General features: G+C 42.2%; 1 protein-coding gene across 2 annotated transcripts in view; it reads right to left on the bottom strand.

The window, feature by feature from the left end:
- Positions 1-27,413, bottom strand: part of EVPL (envoplakin) — a 71,474-nt gene that overhangs the window by 26,985 nt on the left and 17,076 nt on the right. The window contains exons 2-5 of one of the 2 annotated variants that reach the window (XM_054978891.1): positions 24,846-25,007; positions 6,274-6,376; positions 4,172-4,326; positions 3,671-3,794 (exon numbers count right to left, since the gene is read on the bottom strand). In XM_054978891.1, coding sequence (XP_054834866.1) covers positions 3,671-3,794; positions 4,172-4,326; positions 6,274-6,376; positions 24,846-24,916 — 453 coding nt within the window. In that variant the 5' untranslated portion in view covers positions 24,917-25,007. Of the gene's footprint in view, positions 1-3,670; positions 3,795-4,171; positions 4,327-6,273; positions 6,377-24,845; positions 25,011-27,413 lie in introns of those variants that run through there. The other variant, XM_054978890.1, reaches the window with a different exon arrangement.

Here is a 27,413-nt window from a genome sequence, read left to right on the forward strand (position 1 = left end):
TCAGGCCAGAACTGGTAACCCTACCCACCTTTCTTGCTGATATTCAAGGCTGATTACAACTGACAATTACCATTGCCAATAGGAATCAATGGCAATGGGAAGTGAGGCATCAAACACTTCACTTTTACAGCTTATCATCCAGAAACAAATGTCATGATTGAGAGAGTCAATGCTACCTTGGGATAGAGACTTAAAACTTATGTGGATATGTACCTAAATAATAAGGATGATTCCTTGTAACATCTCCTTTTTGCTTACAGACTTGCCCCAGGAATCCACAGTGTTTTCTCATTTACCTGTGTTTGGGTGAAAGGTGCATGGACCCACGAACTTGGTGAGGGACCAATGGGAAGGAACACAAGCCCACCAGTCTGAACCTAGCTCTTTCTTGGACTATGTGAACAATACACCTCTTGGTTGTTGTGGATTTTCCGGGCTCTATACAAGACCACGGCTATACAGCCCGGAAAATCCACAACAACCATCGTTCTCCGGCCGTGAAAGCCTTCAACAAAATACACCTCTTGTCAGAGAGAACATGGCCAGGGCTCAGTGCACATTCCAGAGAGGGAGACCAAGTAATCATCTTAAAGCCTCTCAAAACTAATAAGGCTGCTTGGGAAGGACTCTTCACTGCGCTAGAGTATCTCAGCAAGGTCAACTTCCTCATTGACTATTCATCAGTGAGTCTTAAACTCCAACACAGTTTGGTCCATTCAACTCTTTGCAGAGAGTGAACAGGACTTGCTGTGGGACTTACAGGAGGAGTGTTTGCAAGAGGGAAGACTAGAATCCCTCAGGCTAAATGCTTCCCCCTCAGATATGCAGACCTAACAACTAAAATTTCTGCTCCAGCCAGCCTGGGAAAACTAGCTAGCTACTCACAAAGGGGATCAACTTCCCAATTGCCTCCCCCTAATTTTGTGGGGGAGAGTGCAGCGGACTTGGAATGAGAGGTGCAGGACATGCTATCTCAGGGACTGATAGCTCCTTTAAAAATTCCTCAGGCTGCCCCTTTACTGCTAATTCCAAAGCCAGATGGCTCAATATGTTTCTGTGTGGATAACTGCTGCCTGAATGCCATCATTATGCCTCACACTTTTCCAAAGCCTCTGGTAGATCACCTCTTAGAGAGCTAGGGGGCACTACCTATATTACCACCCAGGATCTTGTCAAAGGATATTGGCTTTGGATGATGGTGTCAGAATCAAATCTACTTTTATTATGCCTATGGGACTTTTTGAGCTCACTGTATTCCCTTTTGGACTTCTGAACACTCCAGTAACTTTCCAGAGGCTAGTTAACCTACTTCTCAATGGATTAGGCTCTTCTGCTGTCATCTACCTGGATGACATTGTCATCTACAGGTCATCTTGAGAATAACGCCTAGAACATGTGAGTACTGTTTTGCAACTCCTCCACAGGGCAGGACTCACTATCAAAGCCCAAAACTGCCAGTTTGGCCTGGGGGAGGTGATTTATTTGGGACATAGAGTTGGAAGAAGCCATATTTAAGTCTGACCTTCCCAAAGTAGAGTTTGTTGCCCAATATCCTAGACCTACCACAAAGAAGCAGGTCCAATAGTTTCTGGGAAGAGACTACCTGAAAAGGTAGCCTGCACTGAGGACTGCCAGAGGGCCATTGAACAGTTAAAGGCCTGTCTCACGACTCAACTTATCTTGGCTGCACTCAACTTTAAGAAAGCTTTTGAGGTACACACTGATGCTTCAGAAAGAGGTCTCAGATCTGTCCTTTTATTCCTCAAGGCTTTCAGCATGCTGTAATTTTGGTTCTCTTGTAATTATGTTGAACTGCTGATATCTGTGTTTTAATGTCTATTATGTATTGGAATATTTTTAATTGATAGTGTATGATTTTTAAAGTTCATAGGCCTCTTTGGACATTTATTTTAAATGAAAATGTGGGAAATAAACAATTTAAACCAATAAACAAGCAGGGCCATTTTAGCATGTCAGAATATGAAATCTACATAGACATTTTGCCCATGATGAAACAGACCTTAATAAGCTCAGATAACCATAGGCTTGCCATCTGAGCCCGCTTGCATGGAGGCCAGGATATAAATAATAAATAATAAATAATAAATAATAAATAATAAATAATAAATAATAAATAATAAATAATAAATAATAAATAATAAATAATAAATTGACCCACCAGGAGCAGGGGAATCCCTGCCCCCCACCTGCTGTTCCCTAGCCCCTCTAACCTGGCTGGCAGGGGGAGGCATGGGATGGGGAGAAGAACGGACGAGCTCTTCCATGTCCCACTGAAGTAGTTTCAGCGTGCCTGTCATTCCCTCCCTTGTGCTGGAAAATGACATCCTTTCTAGCATGAAGAGCTGCGGGATGCACTGAACACAAAAACCACCTGTTTGGAAGCTTCAGTGCACCTGGCAAAGCCTTCAAATAGGCAATTGTTTTTTACTTCAGTGTGCCCTGTGGCTCTTCCTTCATGTTGGAAAATGATGTTATTTTCCAGCACAAGGAAGGAAATGCCAGGTGCACCGAAGCAAGGTCAACGGGATGGGGGCGCTTGGGAGTGCACAAAGTGCACACACAGGAGTTAAATATCCTGTTGCCCCCTGCCCCCTGCCCCCTGTACCTCTGCTTTGGCCCTTGAGGCCCCTGGCTACCCTAGATAACAGGCAAGTTATCGTACCACTATATATTGTTGTAACCCGCCCTGAGCCCACTTCTGGGGAGGGCGGGCAAGAAATCTAATAAATTAAATTAAATTAAATTAATTGACAACTATGTGTAACTAAAGGTGATATTGCCCACAGGCAAATCTGTGACATAGATCATATCAATTCATATGATCACATTTGAAGAGTTGCATAAGTTAGCTTTCTATATACACATATCACTGCCCCCAGTCTACAGTTCCACATGGTGGACTATGCATATGTAGTCTGGCTTCTTCCTTCCAGAAGCTGCCTCTTTCATAGCCCAAAAGCCATTCCCCAAACCTGGGGAACTTCAGAAGAAAATAGTGCTGGATCATGGCAGTTGCTGACAGGATCAAAGTCCCAGAGCTTGTTATGTGCATGTAACCTCACTGTACTGTTCCAGCAGCAAGTTGAATATATTAATCAATATGTACTAGACTAGAATGTATGCCTATAGTTTTAAGAGAAGTGCATCTTGGAAGTTGAATCCTGAGGCATTCAAAGCCCGCCAAAACTTGTTAAGGCCATTTCCTCTTTTGTTCATTCATGCCTCAGCAGGGAGAGGAGCAAGTCATCTCTCTTTTTTCACCACATTCACTGAGTCTACAATGCTCCATCAAATGCCTTTATGCATGAAAGATGCACTCTCTCCTTTTGTTATTTAGAAGAATTGTGAGTAGAGATTCCTTATGTGTATGAAGAAGTTAAATAAAACCATTTAAGTCTGTAACCGGTGCGTGTACGTTGACACTTGACGACAAGGGTTAGGATTCCCTCCTCGCATCAGAATACTCACCTAGAGGGGTTCTTGGAGTCAGGGGCCTAACCACGAGATGGGTGATGCAAATTGGGTTGCCTCCTGTCTCATGAAGTTAGGCCCTATATAGCCTTTATTTTTACTGAAACTAGTATTTGACATCACTAGCAAATGCATACACTCAAATCAAGAGCAATGTGTCCAGTTAACTTCTAGTTACCTGTTTTTGTTCTAGAATTTTTGCCCAGTCCACTTTGGATCCAGCTTCAGGAATTGTAAACTTTTCATAGAGATCTCGATATTCTGCACACTGATATGTTACCCGGCCATGGAGCTGCTTGATGCTTTATAAGAAAGAAAAAAGAAACATTTTCTAAAGGAAGACTTGACCAAAATCTCTGAGGGTGCAAGAGATTAAAAAATAGAGATTAAAAAGAGATTAAATATAGATGCATCTGACAAAGAGAGCTGTGGTTCTCGAAAGCTTGTGCTACCATAAAGTTGGTTAAGTCTTAAAGGTGCTACTGGATTTTGCAACTACAGAATAACATGGCTAACTCATCTGGATCTATAACCAAAGAGCTTAAAGAAAATTTGGAACTCACCAACTGTTTTTGTCAACTACCTGAACGTGCTTCCGCACACTTACTTAAAGATATCTCATTTTACCCAAGATATGATACAGCAAGTGGGCAATAATTGCTATCGATCTACTACTCACTCTTTTTCTATTTCCAAGGCCTGAGGATGCTTTAGTCGTTTGACTCTGTCCACATCTAGGAAAAGGTCTTTCAGTAGTATCTCTGCCTCTTTCAGGTTTTTGGCATTCTCCTGCTGGAATTCAAAAGGCTGGTTTTGCCGGTGGTTACTGATATCCTGCAATCAGAAAAGTATTGGTGTAAGAACCATTCTCTTCAGAGAGGGCAGAGTGAAGATTCAAAGAAAGAAGGCTACTGTTATACTCTAACATTTTTAAATGAAGTTCTCACTTCCTGCATTTTCACAAGTCCAAGCAGGGTGTTCAGAGAATTCACTATCAGCAAGCACCTTGATAGCTAGATTAGATGGCTTAAAAAATACTACGATTAAGGTCCAAGTACACAGGATGCTAAAATTCTGTGATTGGAATGCCAGCTGTGTAATTTAGCCCTAAAAACTAACCCTTTGATCTGGTTCAATATTATGGTGCTAAGAAGGGGGGGATTAACTCCACTTTCCATTTCTCCAGTCAGAAATGTCCTCTGGACTGATTTATGCCATGGTAGGGAAAAAAGAAAAGTCCCCATATTATGTCCACCCACCCCCGCACCAGGGGTTAAAACATAATCAGAGAAATGCAGTGTGTGTAGAGGAAAAGTAACCCTCCCCCCAGTTCCACGGTGCCAATCCATATTGCCCACTGCATAGTTCCTTTTTATGGCCAAATTATATGTCTGAAATTCCAGTCATAGAATTTCAGTATCACGTGTACATTGGTCCTATTTTCTGAAGGATAGGTCTATATCAACAGTTATTACCTATGACACCTAAGTGGAATGTTTATGTTCTACCTCAGGGTCAAACTAAATATTTGGGTTTTTAATGAGTTGGGTCTGGGTTTACCAGGCCCAATTTGGGTTCCCTGCAGCCACATAACAGCTCTGGGGAATGATATTTTTAAAAAAAAACCAAGGGGAGACTAAATGGACTGAGAACATGGCAGCGCGGGGAGGAAAGGATTTTGCCCTCCATGGAGCATCAAAAATGGAGAAATAAACTCCTTAGCACTGTTTCCACACAGGAAAACAGCTTGGAAGGCAGACAGGAGCCTTTCCTCCCCCGTATCATTCCAAGCTTGCTTGGACTCTCCTTTAGTTTTTAAAAGCTGCTCCCTACAGCTGATGTCTGGCGGCAGAGGACCTGGACATAACTTGTTAAAATCCCGAACATGAACTCTAGCCCTCGGTATCAAATGCTGAGGAAAGCACTCCAGATATATGGAGTTGACTACTACTGAAGAAAGAACTCTGAAACAGATGCACTTTGACTTGCTCCTTCATATTCTAATATACTATGTTCCCGCCACCCAGAGAGCCCAAAATCCAGGGCTTTTTTTCAGCTGGAACGCGGTGGAACAGAGTTCCGGAACATCTTGAAAATGGTCACATGGCTGGTGGCCCCGCCCCCGATCTCCAGACAGAGGGGAGTTTAGATTGCCCTCTGTGCCGTGGTGCAGAGGGCAATCTAAACTCTCCTCTGTCTGGAGATCAGGGGGTGGGGCCACCAGCCATGTGACCATTTTCTCTGAGGGCAACCCACTGAGTTCCACCACCTCTTTTCCCAGAAAAAAAGCCCTGCCAAAATCTGTCTAACGAACTGCTCTGGAAACAGCATAGCAGATAGGAGGGTTATGAGGAAAAACAAGCGCTCTTCTCAGTGGCACTGTAAACCAACAGACAAGGTTTTTCAGAGGAAATGAGTTCATCAGACCTGCCGGAGATAATTCAGCTTTAGAGAATCCTGTTATTGTAAGATTGGATGGCATTGTCCTTGAGAACAGTCTAGTTCCTTAATTCTATAATATTCTTTGTTTGTTCATGCTCTTTGATACTTTTCTTTCATAATAAAGGCCTTAGAAACTCACCTAGCCTTTCTTGCACAAAGTTTAATACCACAGCTGTTTTTTAAAAGAAAGCCAGGCCCAAATTTAGATCACATTAACTTCTGGACCTTTGATGTATTCATAGCAGAATCTCCATGTTTCTGTTGCGCTAATTTGCACTTTCTCCAATATCTTACTGTCCCCTTGTTCACGGTATAATCCTATTAACTCCCCAGATTTACCTGCTTAAGCTTGGCTTGTGTTTCAAGGATGTCCTTTTCCACCTGGTCTGCATTTCTTTGCATGCGAGAGATGAGCACAGCCAGGTCATTGCTGCTTGGGGACCTAGGGGCAAGAAAACAGAAATCAGGTGGAGAAAAATAAAACTCCTTTGCTGGAGGCCAGGGCCAGATTAATCACTGAGCTCATACACAATAGCAGGTGAACCAAGCCCTGCCGGACTATCACTCCTCCTCCTAGACTTCTTTAAAAATAATTGTTTGCACACCGAACATTATGGCTTTTCTCTAACTTATCTCTTAACAAGAAAGCAATGAAAAGGGCTGGGATCCACCAGAATTTTCTACGGACAGAAGCTATTTCCCTCAGTGGAATTCGACTTTTTTGCCTCCCTCTCCCTCTGCTGTCCAAAATGCCACATTTGTGTGTGCGCGTGCACGATCAGATGATTGTCTACGGGGCTCCACGAAATGTATTTATTTACTTATTTTATTCATACCCCATTCTTCTCCCCAATGGGAATCCAAAGTGGCTCCCATCATTCTTTTCTTCACTTCATTCTCACAACAGCTCTGTGAGGTTAGGTTAGGCTGAGAGAGCATGACTGGCCCAAGGTCACTCCGCAATCTTCCGTGGCTCTGTGGAGATTTGAACCTGCATCTTCCAAATCCTAGTCTGGTACTCTAACCACTAAACCCCACTGGAAATAGAGTCTCCTAGGCAGCTTTTCTTCCTACTGTGTAACAAAGGACATCTTTGTATAGATGGAAGAATATTGTGAGGAGCTACCATTTCATAGACATATAATGACCAACGATGCAAGGACAAGTCACCTTAACGATGACACAGAGTTTGTTTGTGCTGCCATTCCACAGGACTCCAGATATTATTCTGTGTAAATATGAAGGCTGGAGTGTGGGAGAAGATATTGGAAATACAGTTGCCAACCTCCAGGGGGTCCTGGAGAGCTCCTGGAATTACAGCTGATCTTCAGACTACAGAGATCGGTTCTTCTGAAGAAAAGGACTGCTTTGGAGGGTGGACTATATGGCATTATACCTTGCTGAGGTCCCTGCCCTCCCCAAACCCCACCATCTTTAGGTTCCATCTCCAAATGTCCAGGATTTTCCTAACTTAGAGCTGGCAAGCCTAACTGGAAATTTGACAAAAGGATGAAACAATTTCTTCTGAAACATTCTTTAAGAATAACAACTGAATGTTTTCTAAGGAAAAGTTTTTAAAAATAATTTTAACTGCTCTTTGTTCTCGAATAACTATCAGCATCAATATATCTAATTTTAAATGTGACCAGTCCTGTGGATACTTAAATCCAGATGTTGGAGCAATGAACAGACAACACAGATGTGTCTGCAAACCTGAAAAAACACCAAGTTTGTAGAAAAATCTAAATTCTAAACAAAATAAAATAATTGGTTTTAAAAGAAAACTCCCCAAACTACAGAATCACTGCCTGTATTTTTAAGAAACAAATGCCCTCTGTGGCTGTTGCTAGGCAACCACAACAGTATTGCCAGCATTCAAGTCTTGGTTTCTGTCAGTTAAAGGCAGAGCTGGGGCAGGACCTTTTCCAAGGCTGTTTTGGCCTTTGAAGGAGGACTCATTGGGCCAGGCTCTAAAACAACCACCAAGCAACTTGATATCACATTACTTACATGACTCACCCAGGTGTGGCTGCTTGCTACTGTTCAACAGCAACTCTCCCCCATGCACAAAAGTCAGTGTAGTATAACAGAGTTTAGGATTACCAGGTCTCCTAGGCAACTGGTGGCAAGGGGGACCTGGTACCATAACTATGATCTTTATACACATTGGTGCAATGATGTCACTTTCAGAAGTAACATCATCTCTAGGGCCACAGGAATGTTCCCACCCTTCATGCGGGACTGATTCTTTGAAAATTTGCCTGTTTTGGAGCCAAAATTGGCCCTGAGCAAAGCACAGGAGCACTCCTGTAGCCAGCGCAATGACTGCATTTCCAAAAGTAATGTTGTAACACCCCCTGGAAGGACACATGCTGGCGGGCAATCACCAGGTGGCTTGCCAGCTCCCACCAATCGCCAGCAATTGGTGGACACGAGGGCAAACCACTGAGAGTTTTCCTACCACTGACAGACACCTGGGAACTCTATTAGAATTTCAGAGTAGGAACCAGGAGAGTTAGGTTCAAATCTGTGGCGGAAGCTCACAGGGCAACTTTAACCCCATCACACACTTTCAGCCTACCCTACCTCTCAAGGTTGTTGTGTGAGGCAAGGATATTAATGTAAGCTGCTTTGTGGAGAAATGCAGTAAATGAAGTAAATTAAGAAATATTGGTGAAGATGGAGCAAGATGAAAGGTAAGTTGTATAGTTGGTTTGAAGAAGAGAAGGAAGCTTATTGCAGGCGAGCTTATTGCAGGCTGAGCTTATTGCAGGCTGCCAGGAGGAGGGAAAGAGGAATTAGTGTGGGGAAGGGGATACAAGAGAAAGTGAAGTACCCCTGCAAGTCCTTGCAGGTTCCCCATCATGCAACTGGGCCATAGGGGAGAGTCTGCTGGGGCGGGGACTGCTGGGCAGGATTTGCTGAGGCCGGGAGGTTAAGATGGGGGTAGAGGCAGACAAAGGAGGATGAAAAGGTGAGAAGGAAACAGAATAAGGAGACACTATGGGGGGCAAGGAAGGGAAAGAGAACATCGTTGGGGCAGGGAAAAATTATTTATTTATTTATTTATTTATTTATTTATTTATATTCTGCTCTCCCTGCAGAGTAAACTCAGAGCGGATTACATCACAATGAAAAACAGGAAGCATAATAAAACCAAATTCAATTGATAAAATCCAGCGGCACTCACATTGTCCTTCCCTCACTAAAACTCGTGGGGCAGGTGGCGAGCTAACAGATGTGATACAGACTGGGGGGCAGTATCCCCCCCCAGCAGGAGTCCAGTCAAAGAAGGGTGGTCCTCCCAGATGATCCCCACAATAAGATGCCCCCCACAAGACCCTGTGGGTCCCCACTTCTAATTGATCTAATGGTGTTAATTACCTTTCTGCTTTAAATTCAGTCCTAACTGCAGCAACCAGTTTGGCAACTATACTTGTAAGGCACAGAACAAAAATACCCCCAAAGGATGTAGATGACTCCACCATTGGATGAGCGGAGCCAAAACCCATTTATCACTTGGAATGGTTTTGCCCAGACTGCACAGTGAGGGTGCAATGGTGATTGTTTGTCAGCCATGATTATGAAAATAGCACAGTCCGCCCAAAGGACTCTATGCTATACTCCATCAGATTCAACATGAGTCCTCTGCTATTTACATTCTAGCCATCTCCCTTAGTATCTCAAGATCCACATCTCCCCTGAATAACAGAGGAACACATGAGATAACGTGTAAGTAAAACAGGAGAAACACCAGAGAGATAGAGGGAGCTCTATAAATTTTTTAATTTTCTAGAGCATAAACTAGTGTCTAAGCCAAATTCTTTTATATACTTATTTTGTTTTCCCAGCCTCACTACAATGAAAACGCAAATGCATAATTTTAGATGGCTTGGATTAGACAGATGAAAGATTGAGGGAAGACTGGTATAAAATGTTTTTTTTATATATAATGATATATAGCAATGGTCACTTATTTTTCTGCTCTTTTCCTCCGTCCTTTTTCTCTGTTCTGTCCCTGGAATGACTAAGGGATTAACACCCTTGTCGTAAAATTTAAAGGATTGAAAATGTGATTTAAGATGATGTATACATAATATATATATATATATATATATATATATTAAAAAATGTAAGAAATGAGATAAGAAATGGAATAAGTGGATAATAAAGCAAAGAAATTAAATAATGCTTGGAGAGATTTAAAGGGAAGGTTGGATTGAAGGTTATATTGAAAAATTTTGAAATATGGATTACACAATGAAGGTCTTGCACACGAATCTGTTACTGAAATGTCTTTTGTAATTCCCTTACCCATTTTAAAAACCTAATAAAAATAATTTACAAATAAAACAACAACAACAACAACAACAACAATAGAGGAACACATGTTATTGAGCGGGCACCCAGGAGCTCTCATGTCATTGACTGAAGACCACCAACTACTCCCTCTGAGAGTTCTGCATGGCAGATAAATCCATTCATCTCTATGTTTGGCTGACTAACACTGCAACCTAAACAGAGTTATTTCAGACTACGCCTATTTATTTCAATGGGCTTAGACTGGAGTAACTCTGTTTAGGATTGCACCGTGAAGGTATTTTGACACCCTTGAGTGATGCAGACTGGGAGAGCAACGGGCATTTATAGCCTTACAGACCTGTCTCCTCAATAGCCAGGAGGAAGGAGAACCATCTGGAGCCCATCTTTCTTCCAGCCACAGGATGTGGAAATGACAGATGTCTATCACCTTCCGGAGTAGTGTCTCTGGTGGCTGGGACTTGGGAGGAAGGCAAATCTCAGTGGCATTTGCAGGGAGCGGGGCGGGGGGAGCTCTTGGAGTAGCCTCTCCTCTTGCCTAGCCCTCCTGAAATCGTGCCATGAATCAAGCCCTGTAAGGCCTGAGCTGTCAACATGATTTTGCAGCTGACAAGGCCCACAGATAACATACTTTATCGCCTCAAGCAGCGAGCAAAAAAGCAGAAGGTAGGGAAATGCTAACACAATCCCATCACATTATGCGTATTTTTCAGCTAAGCATTACAGCAGACTCACATCGGCAATGCCCACGCATGTCATGTAATAGGCAGTTTGGGCCTTTCACACAGAGAAAGCAGTGAAGCCAGATCAGCAGGTACTCAGAAAGTGCAAGTCAAATTGCAGAGGATGCTTCCTAAAGGCAAGATTGTGCAAGCAAACAGGGTTGGGACGGAGTACAACCGTCCCACCCTTGGTCAGGAACTGCGAGGAATCTGTCTTACATCTCTGGGCAAGGAGCACTCTGGGTTAGTTTGTTTCCAGCCCTATACTTTGATTTTTCTATCCTGACAGATGTTCCTCAGGAAAGCTCCATGCCTCCTAATTCTCAAATCTTTAGTTCTCATATAATTGACTGACTGGCTTCACAGGCAGCGTTGTGTCTTTGCTGAAAACAGACTTTTAAAGATGAGGGCAAACAAATCAAGCGACAGCACAATCCTAAACACTTTTAAACCCACTCGAAAGGTGTAACTCTCTTTACGACTGCACTACTAATCCACCTATAATTTGGTAGTTCAATCCCTGACTAGGAAACTACCTTCTTTGCACACTCCTCTCACAAAATCATACTTCTAGCAACCTGAGAACATAACTGCAATAGTCCATTGACCCACATGATACCATTTTCTATGTTGAAATGAATAAAGTCCAGGGTTGCTAACCACCAGGTGGAGCCTAGAGAGCTCACAGATATACAACTGATCTCCAAACTGTTGGAAATACAACATTTTGTGTACAGAGAAGGCAGAAGACACAGAATACCTGCAGGGGGCAGCAAATCTGACAGTTAGACAGCAAAATAAGATCCTTCTTTCTGCCTCTCCTCTGTCCTTCTTGCATGGTATTCTTAGGCTATTTCCTGCTTCTTTCCGGAAGTCCCTCTTTCCCGGTTTAGTAAGGTGTTAGTATCTATTCTGTTTCTCTGCGTTCTATCAAAGTTGTAGTTCCTAAATAAACTCTCTTCATTCACTCCTTAATCAGACTTATGATCATTCCTAAGATATACCAGAGCCTACACAAACTACAGAGATCAGTTGCTTCAGAGGAAATGGCAGCTCTGGAGGGGGGGACTCTGCGGCATTATACCCTGCCATGATCTCTCCCCTTACCAAACCCTGCCTCCCTCAGGCTTCACCTTCAAATCTCCAGAATTTCCCAATCTAGAGTTAGAAATCCTGACAGTTGTGTTTCTATCTCATTCTGGAAAGTGAGAAAAATACCTATTATCCTTAGTGTCCAACAAATATATTGTTGGAGCAAGTTCTCATAGCAAATAAAATTGATTCCATCTGACAAGATTTCCCTGTAATATATCAGAAATGTTTCAATATAAGTTACAAAGTTGACTCTTTGTCCCATATGATACCGGAGTGCCCTCATTACAATTCTTATTGTGAACTGTGGATTGCTCCTGTTTTAACTAAACTATCTCCTTCTGTATCAAAAGGCAGTATTTGCTGGTGGATAGAGACCCAAGGATCACGCTGGCTTTGGCTAAGTATCCTTCCACAGTATTTTCCTTAAAGAAATGAGGACTTCTTATCCTCTGCTCAAGATCATTGGATTAAAGGAGCTTGAAAGAAAGGAAAGGAATACAAGTTACTAATACACTTAATTACTAATACACACTTGCCAACTTTTGTGCTCGCAATTAGAGTAGCAATGAATGTTCACAAGTATAGGTGAATTTCCAGTTTTTGACATTCACATTACAGAGAGTTGCCATGTGCCTGCTGGCACTCCAGCAGCTAACGAGAGAAAGAAAAAAATTAATACAATGCCATCAGCAATTGCATAGCCATGTCAAAACACTGATGATGAAAATGTTTTTTCTTTTTTTCTGCCAGCCAGTAGAAGATTAGTAGAAGATGCGCCCCCTATTCACCCGCTGGTTGCCAGGCTGGGTTTGGCAAACCTAATTCTAAATGAGACATTTTAATGCAAAAGTTAGATTTAAATTCTGAATGGAAAGTTCAAAATCTAATAAATGCTTTAGACATATTGGCACTCTTAGTCTTTTACTGTAAATGCACAGCTGCAAGGCACTGCTAGGCATGATCTAAGTCTCTAAGACATTATCAATTCACAATGAGGGATGGGAAGGTTCAATCCTGCTTTGTACAACACAGCATGCATCCTGCAACACAAAATTTTTTACTACGCACAAAGAGATTTTGTAATGGATTCACAGAACTTCATTTGCATACATCAGTGTGTAGTGTTCTTTGAATGTGGAAAGTTTAGTAAGTTGATATGCCATTGCATATGGTCAAAAGCTAAAGATATTACTTGTCAATTGAATACTACAAAAATAAACTGCCAGAAATACTATAGCAAAATAAAATATTGTTGCTTGTTAAATACAGAAAAACAACTGCCAATGAATGAATACTGGTGAAAAATGGACATCGAAATCTGCAAAAGAGAGTTCTGTACAGAACTTTTGGGAGCATTTTTTCCAGCTTCATAACAGAGATGGTTGAAGAATAGATCTTTCAATGTTATAGTTTCAGAGTATACATTAAAAAAAAGTAACAGTCTTTGAGAGAAGTTAAATTAAAAGTGTGTATGTTCACAACGGAGCAGGCAGTTAGTCAAGATTCTATGCCAAGTCTTTAAAAACATGTTTTTCATTCTTGTAGTATTTGAAGTGGCTCTTAGTAATTGCAAAACAAAACTGGTATGGGTTAGTTTATTCCTGATTAACCAATATAAAATAAGAATTGTACAAGAGTGTGAATTTAGGAATGCATTATTTTTTTTAAAAAAGTCTGAGAAACACACCTCCCTGCATGGAAAGCGAGACTTCCTTAATTAAAATGAACATTCTCATAATATTGTGCTCATTCCAAGCACAGCTTGTTGAGTCCCAGGGATTTGCCCAGGATTCCTTTCCAGTTTAAATAGGAATCTTCAGATGGACTGCAGGGAAAGTTCATGTGAATACTCCCTCTATGGGGAGTGAGTGGATCTAAGCTCTGCTTTCAAAATGGTATGGGGCAGCTTGCTGCTGCACACCATTTCCCGCTCTCTTCCTGGCCTTTCCTGTCTTGGAAGGGAAAGGGAAGGTTCTGGGCTCTGCGGTAGGGTTGCCAACCTACAGGTATGTCCTGGATAGCTCCTGGAATACAACTGATCTCTAGACCACATAGGGTTCCCAGGTCCCTATACCCACCTGGTGGCGGGGGGACGACGACACCCAAGACTAACCCTAAGTAGAGTCTTTGTGTGTGCACTTTAAGAGCGCTCCCAGAGAGACATGATGACATCACTTCCGGGGAAAGAAGGGTGCAGGAACAGGTGGTTGAGCAAAGCACACTCTCATGTACTCTAGTGTGCCCCTGCATTATGACATCATTCCTGGTGCAACACGGGCATAACGGATCACGCCAGGGGTGACCCATTACTTCCATGTCGTGCCAGGAATGACGTCATTCCTGGTGTGACATGGGACACTACGGAGTACACACATGCTTCGTGTGCATGCAAGGTAAGCACCCCCCACATGACTACCCCCACACCACCCCATCCCCTGATTTGGCACCCCAGGGACCTGGCCACCTTGCTTTAAGTGGGTGGTGCTTAACAAGTTCTACACATCCCAAAGGGCTTTCCAAGAAGAAGTCAAGAGATTTGGCTGGGGTAGCAAATTACTTTTTCTCTAATACTGCATCTTACGTTGTACTGCATCTGAATCCCGAAAGAATGTTACAGCAGGAATACCTTTTTGTGCCCCATGTGGAAGCAGTATTCAATTCACATTTTATGGTCAGACACACCTATTACGATTGCCAGCATAAATGGAGTCAGAGATAATTAGGGCACAAAAACTTTAGATGTCTTAGTGACACTGATGAAGTAATTCAGAGAACTGCAGATAAATTCAGGTCTAATTTATGCTTTTCGATGTGTTAATCATGCTTTGCTAGAGCAGCAACATACACTAGAATAAATTAGCATGGGGAAATGGTAAAGATCTATGATAAGGATTTTGATACATATGGTTCCTATAATGAGAGAATAATATTGGGTTGGATCTTGCTGATCTGCTCCACTTCTCTTCGAAGCCTCTTGCATCAAAAGTCAGCTCCTGACTTTATGTAGCTACTCTGTGAAGACCAGGCACATTAATGATGCTTGAGATATTTCAGGTTTCAAATATGATCTGTGAAGCAGCAGAAAATTTCAGCTCTCACTCATGTAGAGCTTCAGGTGCTTAAGGTGGTGTCAGAAGTTCATGCAGGTCTTATATATCATAAATAAGCTGGGAGTCAATGTTAATAAATAGCCCTGTTCAGCCGTTACGATTCTGACAACCCTACTATGCATAAAGATTGATCACGCTATGTGCACGCCATCTCAATATGTGCACTCACCATTTTGTGTGAATTGGATGATGTGTGTGTTTTCCAGTAGTAGTATGCATGGAAGGAAACCCTGATTTTTGAGAGTACACATTCGCACATACCAAAGCTGGAAAATATGTGCATTGCCCTTGTGATGGAGTGGACATTAAATGCAAAGATTATTAACTGCTGCGTCCAGAGAGAGGCAGATAAAGGGTTAAAACAACTGCCTGAGGGGAGGATGATTGGCATGCTGCTCTCTCCTCTCTCTGATTGGCCAATGAGAAGGTAACAAATTGGAGCTGACAGGATTGTCAGAGGGAGTCGAAACTTGGAATCTGATCAGGGAGGGTGAGACTGAGATTCCTCTGTGTAAGGAAAAGAAGAGAAAAGTTTGCCCTTACTGTGACAGCTTATGGTTGATAAAAAGCTTTTAACTGAAGAACTAAAGTGGAAAAGCCAGCACTAATTTTACTCAGATGACCTAGAACTAGGAGTGTGTGGTTGGCACTGGGTAGTAAAAGGAGACTCAGCCAAAAGGATGACTTTAGTGGAAGAATCATTCCTGCCCAGTGTCTGGAAAGGGGGTTTGGACTCTGCGGAGTACCCTGGGTCTGCAGTAAAAGGAAAAGAGTGTTGTGTATAGAAGTCTGTACACCTAAGCTGTGAAGACAAATCACTGAAGGAACTTTGCTTTGGTCTGAAAATACCAACTTCTCACATCTAAGCACTGTAAATATTTGAAACTAAGCTTGAAGAAGACTATTATGCCTCATTCCAGTGTAGTATTCTGAACAGCAAACAAAAATCTACCCCCGTTTTCCTTTCCCTGTCTATTTTCACACTCACCCTGCCTGTTGAATAAATGTGCTGTTATCTTTTTGAACTTTTCTTAACCTCTAGTGCCATTTCATTTTAAAGGGCTGGGTAACGATCCAACTTCATCGGTTTTGGAGAGAAAATCTACTTCATGGGGAGGGGAGCAGGGACAGCCGGCACAGGCTAGAGGCAGGCCAGGCAGGCCATAGCCCTATTCACACAAAATGATGTATTGGGAGGATCACAAGTATGCGAGGTTAGAGCACCAAAGTCATAACAACTGAATAGGGTTGCTGTTTCTTCTTTCCTCACTTTGATGCTCAATCTTAATGTACTGCAAATTAGAACCCAGAAGTCTGCAATGAATGCAACAGCATTCTATACCTAAACTATGTCAGCAAAGGGCTTAAGAGTTAGCGTATGTGATTTAATGTATGCAGGTGAGTCTCTCTTGTTCACCCCTCAAGAGGCTATTGACCATAATAGCTTGGATAACAGAAGCTATTTTCTAATTTCTCTGTTGATTGTGTAAGCTGCTTGTTTCCTTCTGACGCCCCACTGGCACCCCCTCCCTGGAATGAGGAGCAGCAGTGGTAGCAGCAAACACTTCAGCACCACCCAGCTACTGCTTTCTGTCAAGAGAGTACGAACATTAGTCATTACCGCACTGCCTCCTGGACATGTTGAGACAGCCCCACAGAGCTCTTTGGTTTTCTGCACTTCAGCCAACTGACCTAGTCAAAGCAAAGTCACAGCAACTGTGGAATTATTCATGCTTTCCAATTTATGGTATGATAAGTTATGGTAGGAAACCACAAAGTATTGTAAGTATTAGGCCGATCCTCCTTTACTGTTAATCAGACCAACCCAAGAACTGAATTCCTCTGAAATGAACAGCTACTAGCTCACGAAGCCCTTCCCTGTTATCTGTCAGTCCCCATATCATTCACTAGCTGTTTCTGTCTAAATTCATATAATTACAGAGTGTTTTGTGTTTGCTTGGAGATTCTGCTTCATGCATATGAGATAAGGAAAAATGTTCCCACACTTTTTGGGATTATTGCCAGAACCAATCCATCTCCTTTTTAGACTCATGGCTCTAAAGTAGTGGATCTATTCCTTGATCATACCTCCAATCTAAAGTTTTCCTACCAAGGTTTAACTCTTAAGAGCTAGTGTGGTGTAGTGGTTAGATCATGGGACACCCAGGTTCTGATCCTCACTCTGTCAGGGAAAGCCACTTCGGGACAGTCACACACTCAGCCTAGTCTATGCCCTCAGTGTTGTTATGAATGGGTCCCCACTGGGGTGAAAGGCATAAATGAAATAAGTAAACAAATGACTGTAGCTTTAAAACCCTCATTTTGATAAACAGCTTTCTCTTGAACAACTGTATTCTATGCCACCCTCTGTGTAACTGTCTTCCTGTAATTAACTGATGTTCTTATCTCACTTTGATACGCATGTTTGAAGACCATCCAAGGCAGGTCAGCGGTTATCCAGGATTGTAAAGCCACGATCCAACAGCTCTTTTTGTTTAGTTCCTTTAAAGAACTACTTCAGAAAGCAATGTTTGTTGAACTGACAGCTGCTATGATGAAAGGGAGGACAAGTTGCTTCTGACAAGGGTTTTTTGCATTAAATACTAACTTATCTTAACAGGCAAGGTGGTTTTAATCAAAACAATAAAACAACAAGATAAAATCTAATTATTACAAAAGAAAAATTGCAACAGTCCAACAAAGTTCACCAAAAAAATCACATACAACTCCTCCCAAAGAGACTGTACTTATCAAGCAATTTTCAAGTGGTAATCACATGAATACGTACTCCAGGTCATCCTCTGAAGAAAAGTCTTGACAAAAAAACCCTCATTTTAAAAAACCCAAATATTCTTCTACAATGATAATAAAGTTTTGTTCCTTGGCTGAAGTTTCCTAGTGTTGGATAAGCCAAAATGTAAAGTGTAGCTAGCATACATTTGCATCCATACACTTTCTATGGCCGTCGTCACACGGGCTTTTTTTTAGCGCTAAAATGGCGCTATTTCCCGGCAAACACCCACCTTATTCCAACACTGATGCGATTTCCTCATTGCTGTTTTTTGCTTGATAGTTGCGATATTTTGCGCCTCAGTGTGAATGCCTCACATCGATGTATTTTGCCTCGCAACGTCCTATGCCCTCCCTTAAATCCCAGAATCCATTTCTTCCTGCGACTCCCCTTTTTTAAATTTTATTATGTCCTTATAATGTCATAACGACATAACACAATGAAAACTTTCTGCTGAAGTAAAAATGACTCAATCGCCATGGCAGAGTCTTCAGCGATGGGGATCACGTCAGACAGGGAGTTTTCTGCGGGCAAAGGGCTATTTATATAATTTCAAAGTTGGAAAAACAAAAGGGTCGTAATGTTTATATGCTGTTAATCCGTTATAGCGGAATTAAACGCCAGAATAATAAAAAAGGGGGGGAGGAGCTGCTTCTGCGCGGTTAGAGAGAACAGAACAGAGTGCTTCGGTGTGGACTGCTGGTGGCGCGAAGAGCCGTTAGGTGACTCAAAGAAACGTTACTGTGCTGATAACAGGTAGGACGCTATATGCTGTAAATTTAACGGAAGAGATGCCCGTGTGACGACGGCCTATGTCTAACCCTGTACTTGTTGTCCTTCTAGATTATTACTGATTATATTTACTTCCAACAGAAAAGGTGGCTGAGAGAAATGGGTAATCTGAGGGTAATGAAAGGGTCTTTATTTCCCTCCCTCACTGGCAGGGTGTTACACTGCTGAGTTCAGGAAGGAAGGGTCTGGATGGCAGTTATATACTTAATTTACGCATCTGTTAGACAACAAAGTAGCAGCAAAAATCCTGGGATAAGAAGTGGTTTAGGTTTGGGCCTGTCGTACTTATGCAACAGAGTGAGGAGACAATGAGGTGACGAGTTTTGAGGTGACAGAATGGACCATACCAATTGAGACTACAGGTGAGCAATCACATCACTGTTTTGTGTTCTATACAAAATCTTTCATGTAAACAGAAATTTAGCTTAATAAAAAGAGGACTGAGTTATAAGCTTTAGGAAGGTTTTTTTTTTTAAAAAAAGAGATTATACTAGCCTTGCCAGGTTCCCAATGATGGCGGGCAACCTCCCAGTAATTCGTACATTCACTAGCTAAATGGTGGGAGGCAGGCCCGAGAAAAGGGCACACCTTTGGCCCCGGTCAGTGATGTCCCTTTTGGCATGACACAGTAGTGATGGCATTGCGCTGTCTATGTTCTGGTCCACTTGTTAGAGAATCAGCTCTGGTGCAATGCTGTCGCTTCCAGGTCAGGATGGAAGTGACATCATAGACTGGGTCCATGAGCACTTGCACAGCATAAAGAAAGGTAAGTAACTGCTGCTAACCCCCCCCCCACCCCAATCATCACTTTTTGCCAGTGGGGACCTTGCAACTTTAGGAACATTCAAAAACGGTATCTGCCTGGTTGAAGTTCCCTAAGGCAGGCTCCAAATGGAGCAACTTTACAGATTCAGTGAACTGGCCTTTTGGTTCATATGTAGGAGTGCCAGCTCTGGGATGGGAAATTCCTGGAGATTTGGGAGAAGAGCTTTGGGAGTTTGGAGACGCGAGGTACTTTAGTGGAATATGCTATAGACTTCACCCTCAAAAGCAGCCATTTTCTCCAGGGGAACTGACCTCTGTAGTCAGGAGATCAGTTCCGAGAAGGGTTGCCAGCTCCAGGTTGGGAAATTCCAGGAGATTTGAGGGGTGGAACCTGAGGTGGGCATAATTTGGGGAGGGATCTCAGCTGGATATAATGCCATACAGGCAACATTCTAAGGTAGTCATTTTATCCAGGGGAACTAATCTCTGTTGCCTGGAGATCAGCTGTAATTCTAGAAGATCTCCAGCCCCCACCTGGAGGTTGGCAACCCTAGTTCCCAGAGATCTTACCCAGCTGTCGATATGAATGTATATCCAAAGCTTATCCAAACTGTTCATCCAGACCAAAAAAGTGTGAACAGGTTCAGGAACTGTTGCTATGACAGACTTCTCCTAAATTTGATTGTATGGGTGTCTTCTAACCTACTGGGGAAAAAGCCACTTAAAGTTGTAGTATTGTTAGATATAGTAAGTGGTTATAAACAGAGATGGAAGTACTGCCTGCTGGAAATTGTAGTATGGTAAGACAGGAAACAAAAAATAGGGTTCCCAGGCTGCAGCTGGCAACTCCTGGGATCTATAAGGGAGTGGAGACTGGTGAACTGACATCATGTCAGTGTGCTGACATCACATTTGCTAAAAACTGGAAGTGACATAATGGGGCACTCTAGGATTCATAAAAACTTTATGGTAAGAGCGTCCATGAAGTCGCTTCCAGTCCATGAAGTCAGTTTCACGCTGGTGTGATGCCTACACATGCCCCAAGTCCCCCGATTTCTTCCTGCCACAACAGATTGCTGGGAGTTTTCCTGCTATATCAGGAGACTTGACAACCCTAGTAAGAGATTTGGCTTGGGCCTAGTCTTTCTTACAAGTGAATGAGTGGAGCAGTTGTTGTACCTGTTTAAGATATACGTACAAGAAACCTAGTTTGAAAATCAAATTGTAGCCAGTTGCTTCTGATATAACAACAGTCTTTGTTACTAAGTCCAAATTTGCATTTTTCTTATCTTCCTTTTACAACTTCAGCTTTTACAAACAAGTGCTACCTGTGCAATTAGCTCTGTATTTGCCTTGTAGTGCCCATTCGTAATGTCCAAAAAGGATACAGGAAACTTGTGCAGGCTAGAGTTGTGAACCGGCCTTTTAACCGCATTCCTTCACAACCTTCTCTCTGAACATTACATGGAAACAGTACACCTGAATGTGGAAGTGATTGCTTGGGGGCTGGCAGATGTTTGTAATATCTGTAGCTACTCATAACAACAGAGGCAACCTTAGTCTTCTCACTCCATTCCCTGGAGCTTAAAAGGAATGTATGGGAGGCATAAAGATCAAGAGATTCAAACCCAACCATGACCTGTCATTCAGCGTGTCTTTTGTTAACGACATCATAGTGATAACACAAGCATGACTACAACGGACAGGCCTATTTTAGTTAATGTTTATGAGGTCTTTGGCAGATGGTAAGTATTATTTCTACGACATACTGTTGCAAACCATTGCTATAGTGTATTATCCAACCATGTGTGAAAGCAGCCAGGGTCTGGGAACACTTCTGAGCCTTGACTTTTTGAGCCTAAAGAATCACTTGGTTTTAAGAATCCTGCTGACCTCCAGATTTTAGGTCTCCGGACTTTTTTGCTTTGAAATAATGGCATTTTCCCAAAGAACACGGCATTTAAAATGTTTAAGATACAAATGACAATTTAAAACCACAAAACTAAGATAACAATAATGTCCAAAGCATATAAACTGGATTACTACCCCTGCCCCAACCCAAAACAGCAGGGATCTGTTGAAATCACCTCAGGCCTATGCAGTAGATGCTTCACATTTCAACAGACATTCTTTATTTTTATAGGGTTGCTTTTTATTCCAGAACATTGCAGCTCCATAGGACATACTGGATCTTTCTCCTTTCAAAAGTTCTGAGTGTTCTTTTGTGTCTAAAAGTTTGATCTGACAGCCACAGTGCAAACAATGATGTGGGCTGAAGGGAAAAATCATAACTTACTTCAGCTATGCATTTCGCTTCTGTCATTTGTTTTATTCCACCCTTCCTCCAGGGAGTTCAGGGTAGTGTACATAGGGCTGTCAGCTCCAAGTTGGGAAATTCCTGGAGATCTTGGGGGTGAAACCTGGAGAAACCTCGAGAAAGTGGGCTTTGGGGAGGGAAAGGACCTTGGCATGGCATAATTCCATAGAGTCCACCCCAAAAGTAGCCATTTTCTCCAGGTGAACTGATCTCTGTGGCCTGGAGATCAGTTGTAATTCCGGGAGATCTCCAGCCACTACCTGGGGGCTACCAAAAAAGACAAATGTCCCAGTATGAAAAAGTAAACCAATTCAACCCAGAGGAGGGAGATCATCCTCATCATTTGTTTTTATCCCGCAGTTGCGGGGATCACCATCTAAGTAATTTCCACCACAAAAGAAACTACACCAGGATCCATTATGATGTTTTGAGTTTATGGACTGGTTAATCTGTAATCGGAGGAGAGTTGTATCTATCCTTACAGTTCCATTGCATGCCAAATACAGGCATATTTTGTGTTTAAATATCACAGCATCTTGATTTGGTGTTTTTACACCTGATAAAAAATAGTGGTTGAATTGGTTTACTTTTTCATACGGGGACGTTTGTCTTTTTTGGTAACTCTACCCGTATTTGCCCTTAGTTATTTCACTACCTGGGGGCTGGCAACCCTAAGTGTACATGATTTTCCTCTCCTCAGTTTTATCCTCACAATAACTCTGTGTGATACATTGTGTGATGCAAAAATATATAAGAAAGTAGATAACTAGCTACATGCAGTGTGATTATATAAACGGGTCATGAGATAATTTTACCACCTGAGATCTCTCTGGAAAAAATTTAAACCATGAGGGTTACCATCCTCTAGGTAATCTCCCAGAATTACAACTGATCTCCAGACTACAAATCAGTTCCCCTGAAGGATACGACAGCTTTGTAGGATGGCTTCCAAGGGTGATTCCATGACAAGGCTATTATCCTTCCCTCATCCATTACACAAAATAGGCTGATAGAGCCATGTATTTCAATTAAATAAATGAACAATATAAATGATAAAAATAAGGATTGGATCCAGGCTTGCGTTTCTACAAGGAGAACATCTTCTGCTCACAGAGCACTGTTTTCCTGGCTCTCCAGTCCTGTGGTAGCCTAAAATACACCCCCCTCCAAAGTCCTGTTGCTGGATGAGAAGGAACCCACAGGAACAGGATGGGGCAAGCCGTTTGGGCTGCTGCAGGAAGGAAGAGTCAGAAAAAACGTGTTCCATGGGCCTATGTACCTATGGGAACATCAGTCTGCTCCAGCTAGGGTTGTCAACCTCCAGATAAGGCCTGGAGCTCTCACAGAATAACAACTGCTCTTCAGACTAGAGAGTCTAGTTCCTCTGGAGAAAATGGCTACTTTGAAGGGTGGACTTTAAGGCTCTAACCCAACGGAGGTTCTTCCCCTTCCCAAACCCAGCCCTCTCCAGGCTCAAGCCCCAAATCTCCAGGAATTTCCCAACCCAGCACTGGCAACCCTACATTCAACCCTAAGCTTCAACAGAGAACTCCTAGAGTTCATCTGATTGATAGGACCTGGAGTGAGCCCATAAATGGTGTAACGTGTACCTTGGGCCTAACTACACATTACACAGTCCTTGGGTGGAGTCCAATTCCACCATGAGGATTTTCAAAAAGACTTGCATTTGCAATTAAATGAGACATGCAGTTCCCCAGTACATGGGGACCCAGTTTGAATCAGGAGGACAAAGGCATACAGTAAGAGGATGCAGCACATATCTGACTGAAAGGCATCATGGTGGACATGGACCAACAGAATAGGTAATGTGAAGTTAGGCCCTCAGAAACAGGCTCGGAAGGCAATAGTTTGTTACCTATTAGCTTACTGTCATCTTCTTAAGTGTCCAATGTCCCCACAATAGTCTCTGTTGGGCAGGCATTTCTAAAAACCTCCCTCTTGGGCATTTACCCAACAGATCAACGAAACATTAGAAGGAACCACGGATCCAAAAACTTATCTTCATCCAAAATAATCACTCTTCTATAATACTACTATCTGCCAACTTGATTTACTTGTCTCTCTCACTTGGGCCAGTTGGTTCATGAACTTTCACATCGCCTTGCATGTATTATACATGCATGAAAATCACACCCTTCTCAGAGAAATACTAAAACAGCAACAAGAAGAAGAGAAATATGGAAGCCAGTGAAGCAGACATTCATGTTGCCTTTCTGACAGCCCCCTACACCTCAAACTCCTATTTTCTGTATGTATCTAGATCTCTGTACTAAAAAAAGTAGTCAGAAAACATCTGCGTTTTGAATCACAGAAACCTATCAGCACTGATGGACTATATTTCTCCTAATGCCTTTCTAATGAAGAACTGCACATATTTTGGTAAGAACAGGAAAAGGAGAGGAGAGATACAGCATGTTTTCTGATATCACATTCCTGCTTTCCAATAATACATTTTCCTTTTGATTCCTGATTTTTCAAGAGATGCCGTTCCACCTTTCTAAACATCTCTCTCAATTAAGTGAACTAGAAACTTTTTAAAAAGGAAATTGTGTTTCTTTGTGTTATGCACTTGTTTTTGGATTCTTGCTCTAGGTTCTTCCACTCCCAGCAGTCACTAGTGCAATGTTTTCAAGACCCCTTTGCATTTTGGGTTCCTTGTTGCTGAAGCACGTAAGTAGTTCACAGTTCTCACATGTCACATGTCCGATGTGGAGGAAAGATCATATAGGTAGCTGATTGAAGGGAGTGGGGGAACCCAGCCAGGACTTCATGTGCTAAGAACCAAACCCAAGTAAGATTTTAACATTCATGGTGCTGAGAAGATAAATTTGCCAAAAATGTCCAGGATCCTGACAAGCACTTCTTTGGCTTCTGCATCTAGTTCTCTCTGTAAGGAGATGACTTCCTTACAGTCCTACTTCCCAACATCTCCACTTCTGCAAAAATTCATGACCGATTTCAAAGAGTTAACAACTTACTTGGCTGGCTTGCTTGGAGACTTGTTGGGGGAGCTTTTGCTAGGCGAGCCTTTGCCCACCCCTTTGAACATCTCGGAAGTAATTTCGCTCCCCTCTCCTTGTGTCCAAAAGGCTCTTCACAAAAGGGGTGGGTATATGTGAGCTGCCTCTGTCCGCACTGGCCTGTTGAGATAGTATGACAGGAAAGGCTGAGAAGGTCTGCAGGTTGTTAAAAACAGAATCTGGATGGCTCCTCCCCAAGCTGCAGGTGATCAAGAGCAGAGATGGAAACTGTCTTTAAAAAAAATGACTAGAAGAACCAGTTTATGATTGAATGAGTAAAGGCCCAGAGGGAGAGTGGGAGACCCCGCCCTGGTATGCTGAAGAATGTTTCAGTACAAGCAGAGACATACCCAGCTGCATCGACATGGTTTCTGACAATCATTTCGTGTGTTACCATTTCCTACACAGAGATTAATCATTAGGCAGGAAATTGTATATTCTGTGGTATACAATCTGCAGCTTGTTCATCAGAGGACAGCAATCAAGTGGCCTACATTCCCAAAAACTCAATGGTTATAGTGGGGCCATATGTGCATGTGTTTTCTGATATGAAGAAATCTTTGAGGTAAACAGCTTTGATCTGGCCTGTACTCTGTATGCTGAGCTGAGATTGCTGGAAGATGAAATAAAATTAAGCAAATGAAGGCAGAATATCAAACGTATTAAGCAAGGTGCAACTATAAGCATACTGACTATGAAAAACACTTTTCCTCATAATAACTGCGGTATATACTGCTGTTCTAGTAGGGTTGCCTACCACCTGAAGATGGCTGGAGATCTCCCAAAATGCGTTGTCTTGAGCTTTGTTATCAGTTGCAATTCAACATCTCTCTTTCTATGCAGAGTGCAGTGGCAAGATCTGCTGTGGTCTTGTCAGGGATGGCAGACCTAGAACGCTGTTCAGAAAATGGTGGGGGAACATTTTAACCTTTCAGGACATTCACCTAAAAGTAGCAGTTATCCTGCAGAGGAATTTCAAAAGGAGATAAGAAAGAGAGACTGCTGAATTGCAACTGATAGCGAAGCTCAAGACAATGCATCCACCTGGACTGAATCAAGACTTAGACTTCCTGTCTCATTACCAATGCAGATTTCTCCACACCTACTATCTCTCTACATATCCCACCAATCACCCCTGCTATTGTCATTCACTGGTTATTGTCATTTACCAGCTACTGTCATGCATCTGAAATCACTCCACTCTCCAAGAGTACTGTCCACTTTTGGAAGCTTAATGGTGGAACGATAAACTCAAGTTTATAATTTGACCATATGCCCTGACCTTGAGCTGTATATTGAAATTAGAATTGGGCACATTAACAAAAGGAATGGATACATGGGCAACGTGGCATGAATCTGACTATTAACTATTGTCTAGCTAGGCCTGATTTATATGTGCACTGGTGACAAGGGGAAAAAATTCCATCGTTGATTGTCTAACTATAAGCAATAAGAAACTGGATTACACAATATCTTATTTACAAATTACAGTTCAAAGTACACAATCATTGATATTTATCTCTCCTGGAAAAGAAAATCAAGAGCAAGAAGGAATAAACCATTACAATACTGATTATTTATGAACTTACCTATGATGTCTTCAATGAACTATATGAATTGATTATCAATCGTCTTATCTTATAGTGGTTTGAATGTGCTACACCAGGTCCATGTGGATGATGTCTTTTATATGTATTTAATCTCCTTTTGTCTATTTATGGATATATTAATATATTTATTCACTGAGCACTTTCAAGAGGATTTATGGAGGTTAACTACTATGGAAAATTCTGAACTATTAGATAAATCAATGATCAATGATTGTATACTTTTGTCTTTGAACTGTGATTTGTGAATAAGCTATTGTGTAATCTGGGCTGAATCCACACACCCGTGGAGTGTCCCGGCATTGCGCTAAATGTTCACTAATCACTCGGAAGTGTAGCGTCTTTCTAGCGTGATCGGTAGCGCGATCGGGTGTGTGGATTCAGCCCAAGTTTCTTATTGCTTATAGTTAGACAATCACTACAGATTTTTTTCCCCTCGTCACCAGCGCATGTTTCTATGGTTCTCCTTTCTATATACTTGTCTTATATGTGCAGCAAAGACCTTTCCTTGCTGGGAGACTGTGTATTTAGTTTGTGTGGTAGAGAGTGCCCTCAAGTCATAGCTTACTTATGGCAACCACTAGCGGGGTTTTCATGGCAGGAGACTAACAGAGTTGATTTGCCATTGCTTGCCACTGCAACCCTAGTCTTTGCTGGAGGTCTCCCATCCAGTTACTAATCAAGGCCGACCCTGCTTAGCTTCTGAGATCTGACAAGATCAGGCTCACCTGGGCTATCCTGGTCAGAACATAGTTAATTTGTACACTAGCACAATATCTACAAGGACAATCTCTGGTGTGCAAAATGAGCACACAGAGATGCTTTGCAAAGACTACAGCAAAATTTTGACAAGATGCTGAGCCTATGCAATGTCTTATATGGAAGCTCTTTTTCCTCATGAGCATTACAACTAAATCAG

Source organism: Eublepharis macularius, chromosome 4 (genome assembly GCF_028583425.1).
Source record: "Eublepharis macularius isolate TG4126 chromosome 4, MPM_Emac_v1.0, whole genome shotgun sequence".
In the NCBI taxonomy this organism is placed as follows: domain Eukaryota; kingdom Metazoa; phylum Chordata; class Lepidosauria; order Squamata; family Eublepharidae; genus Eublepharis; species Eublepharis macularius.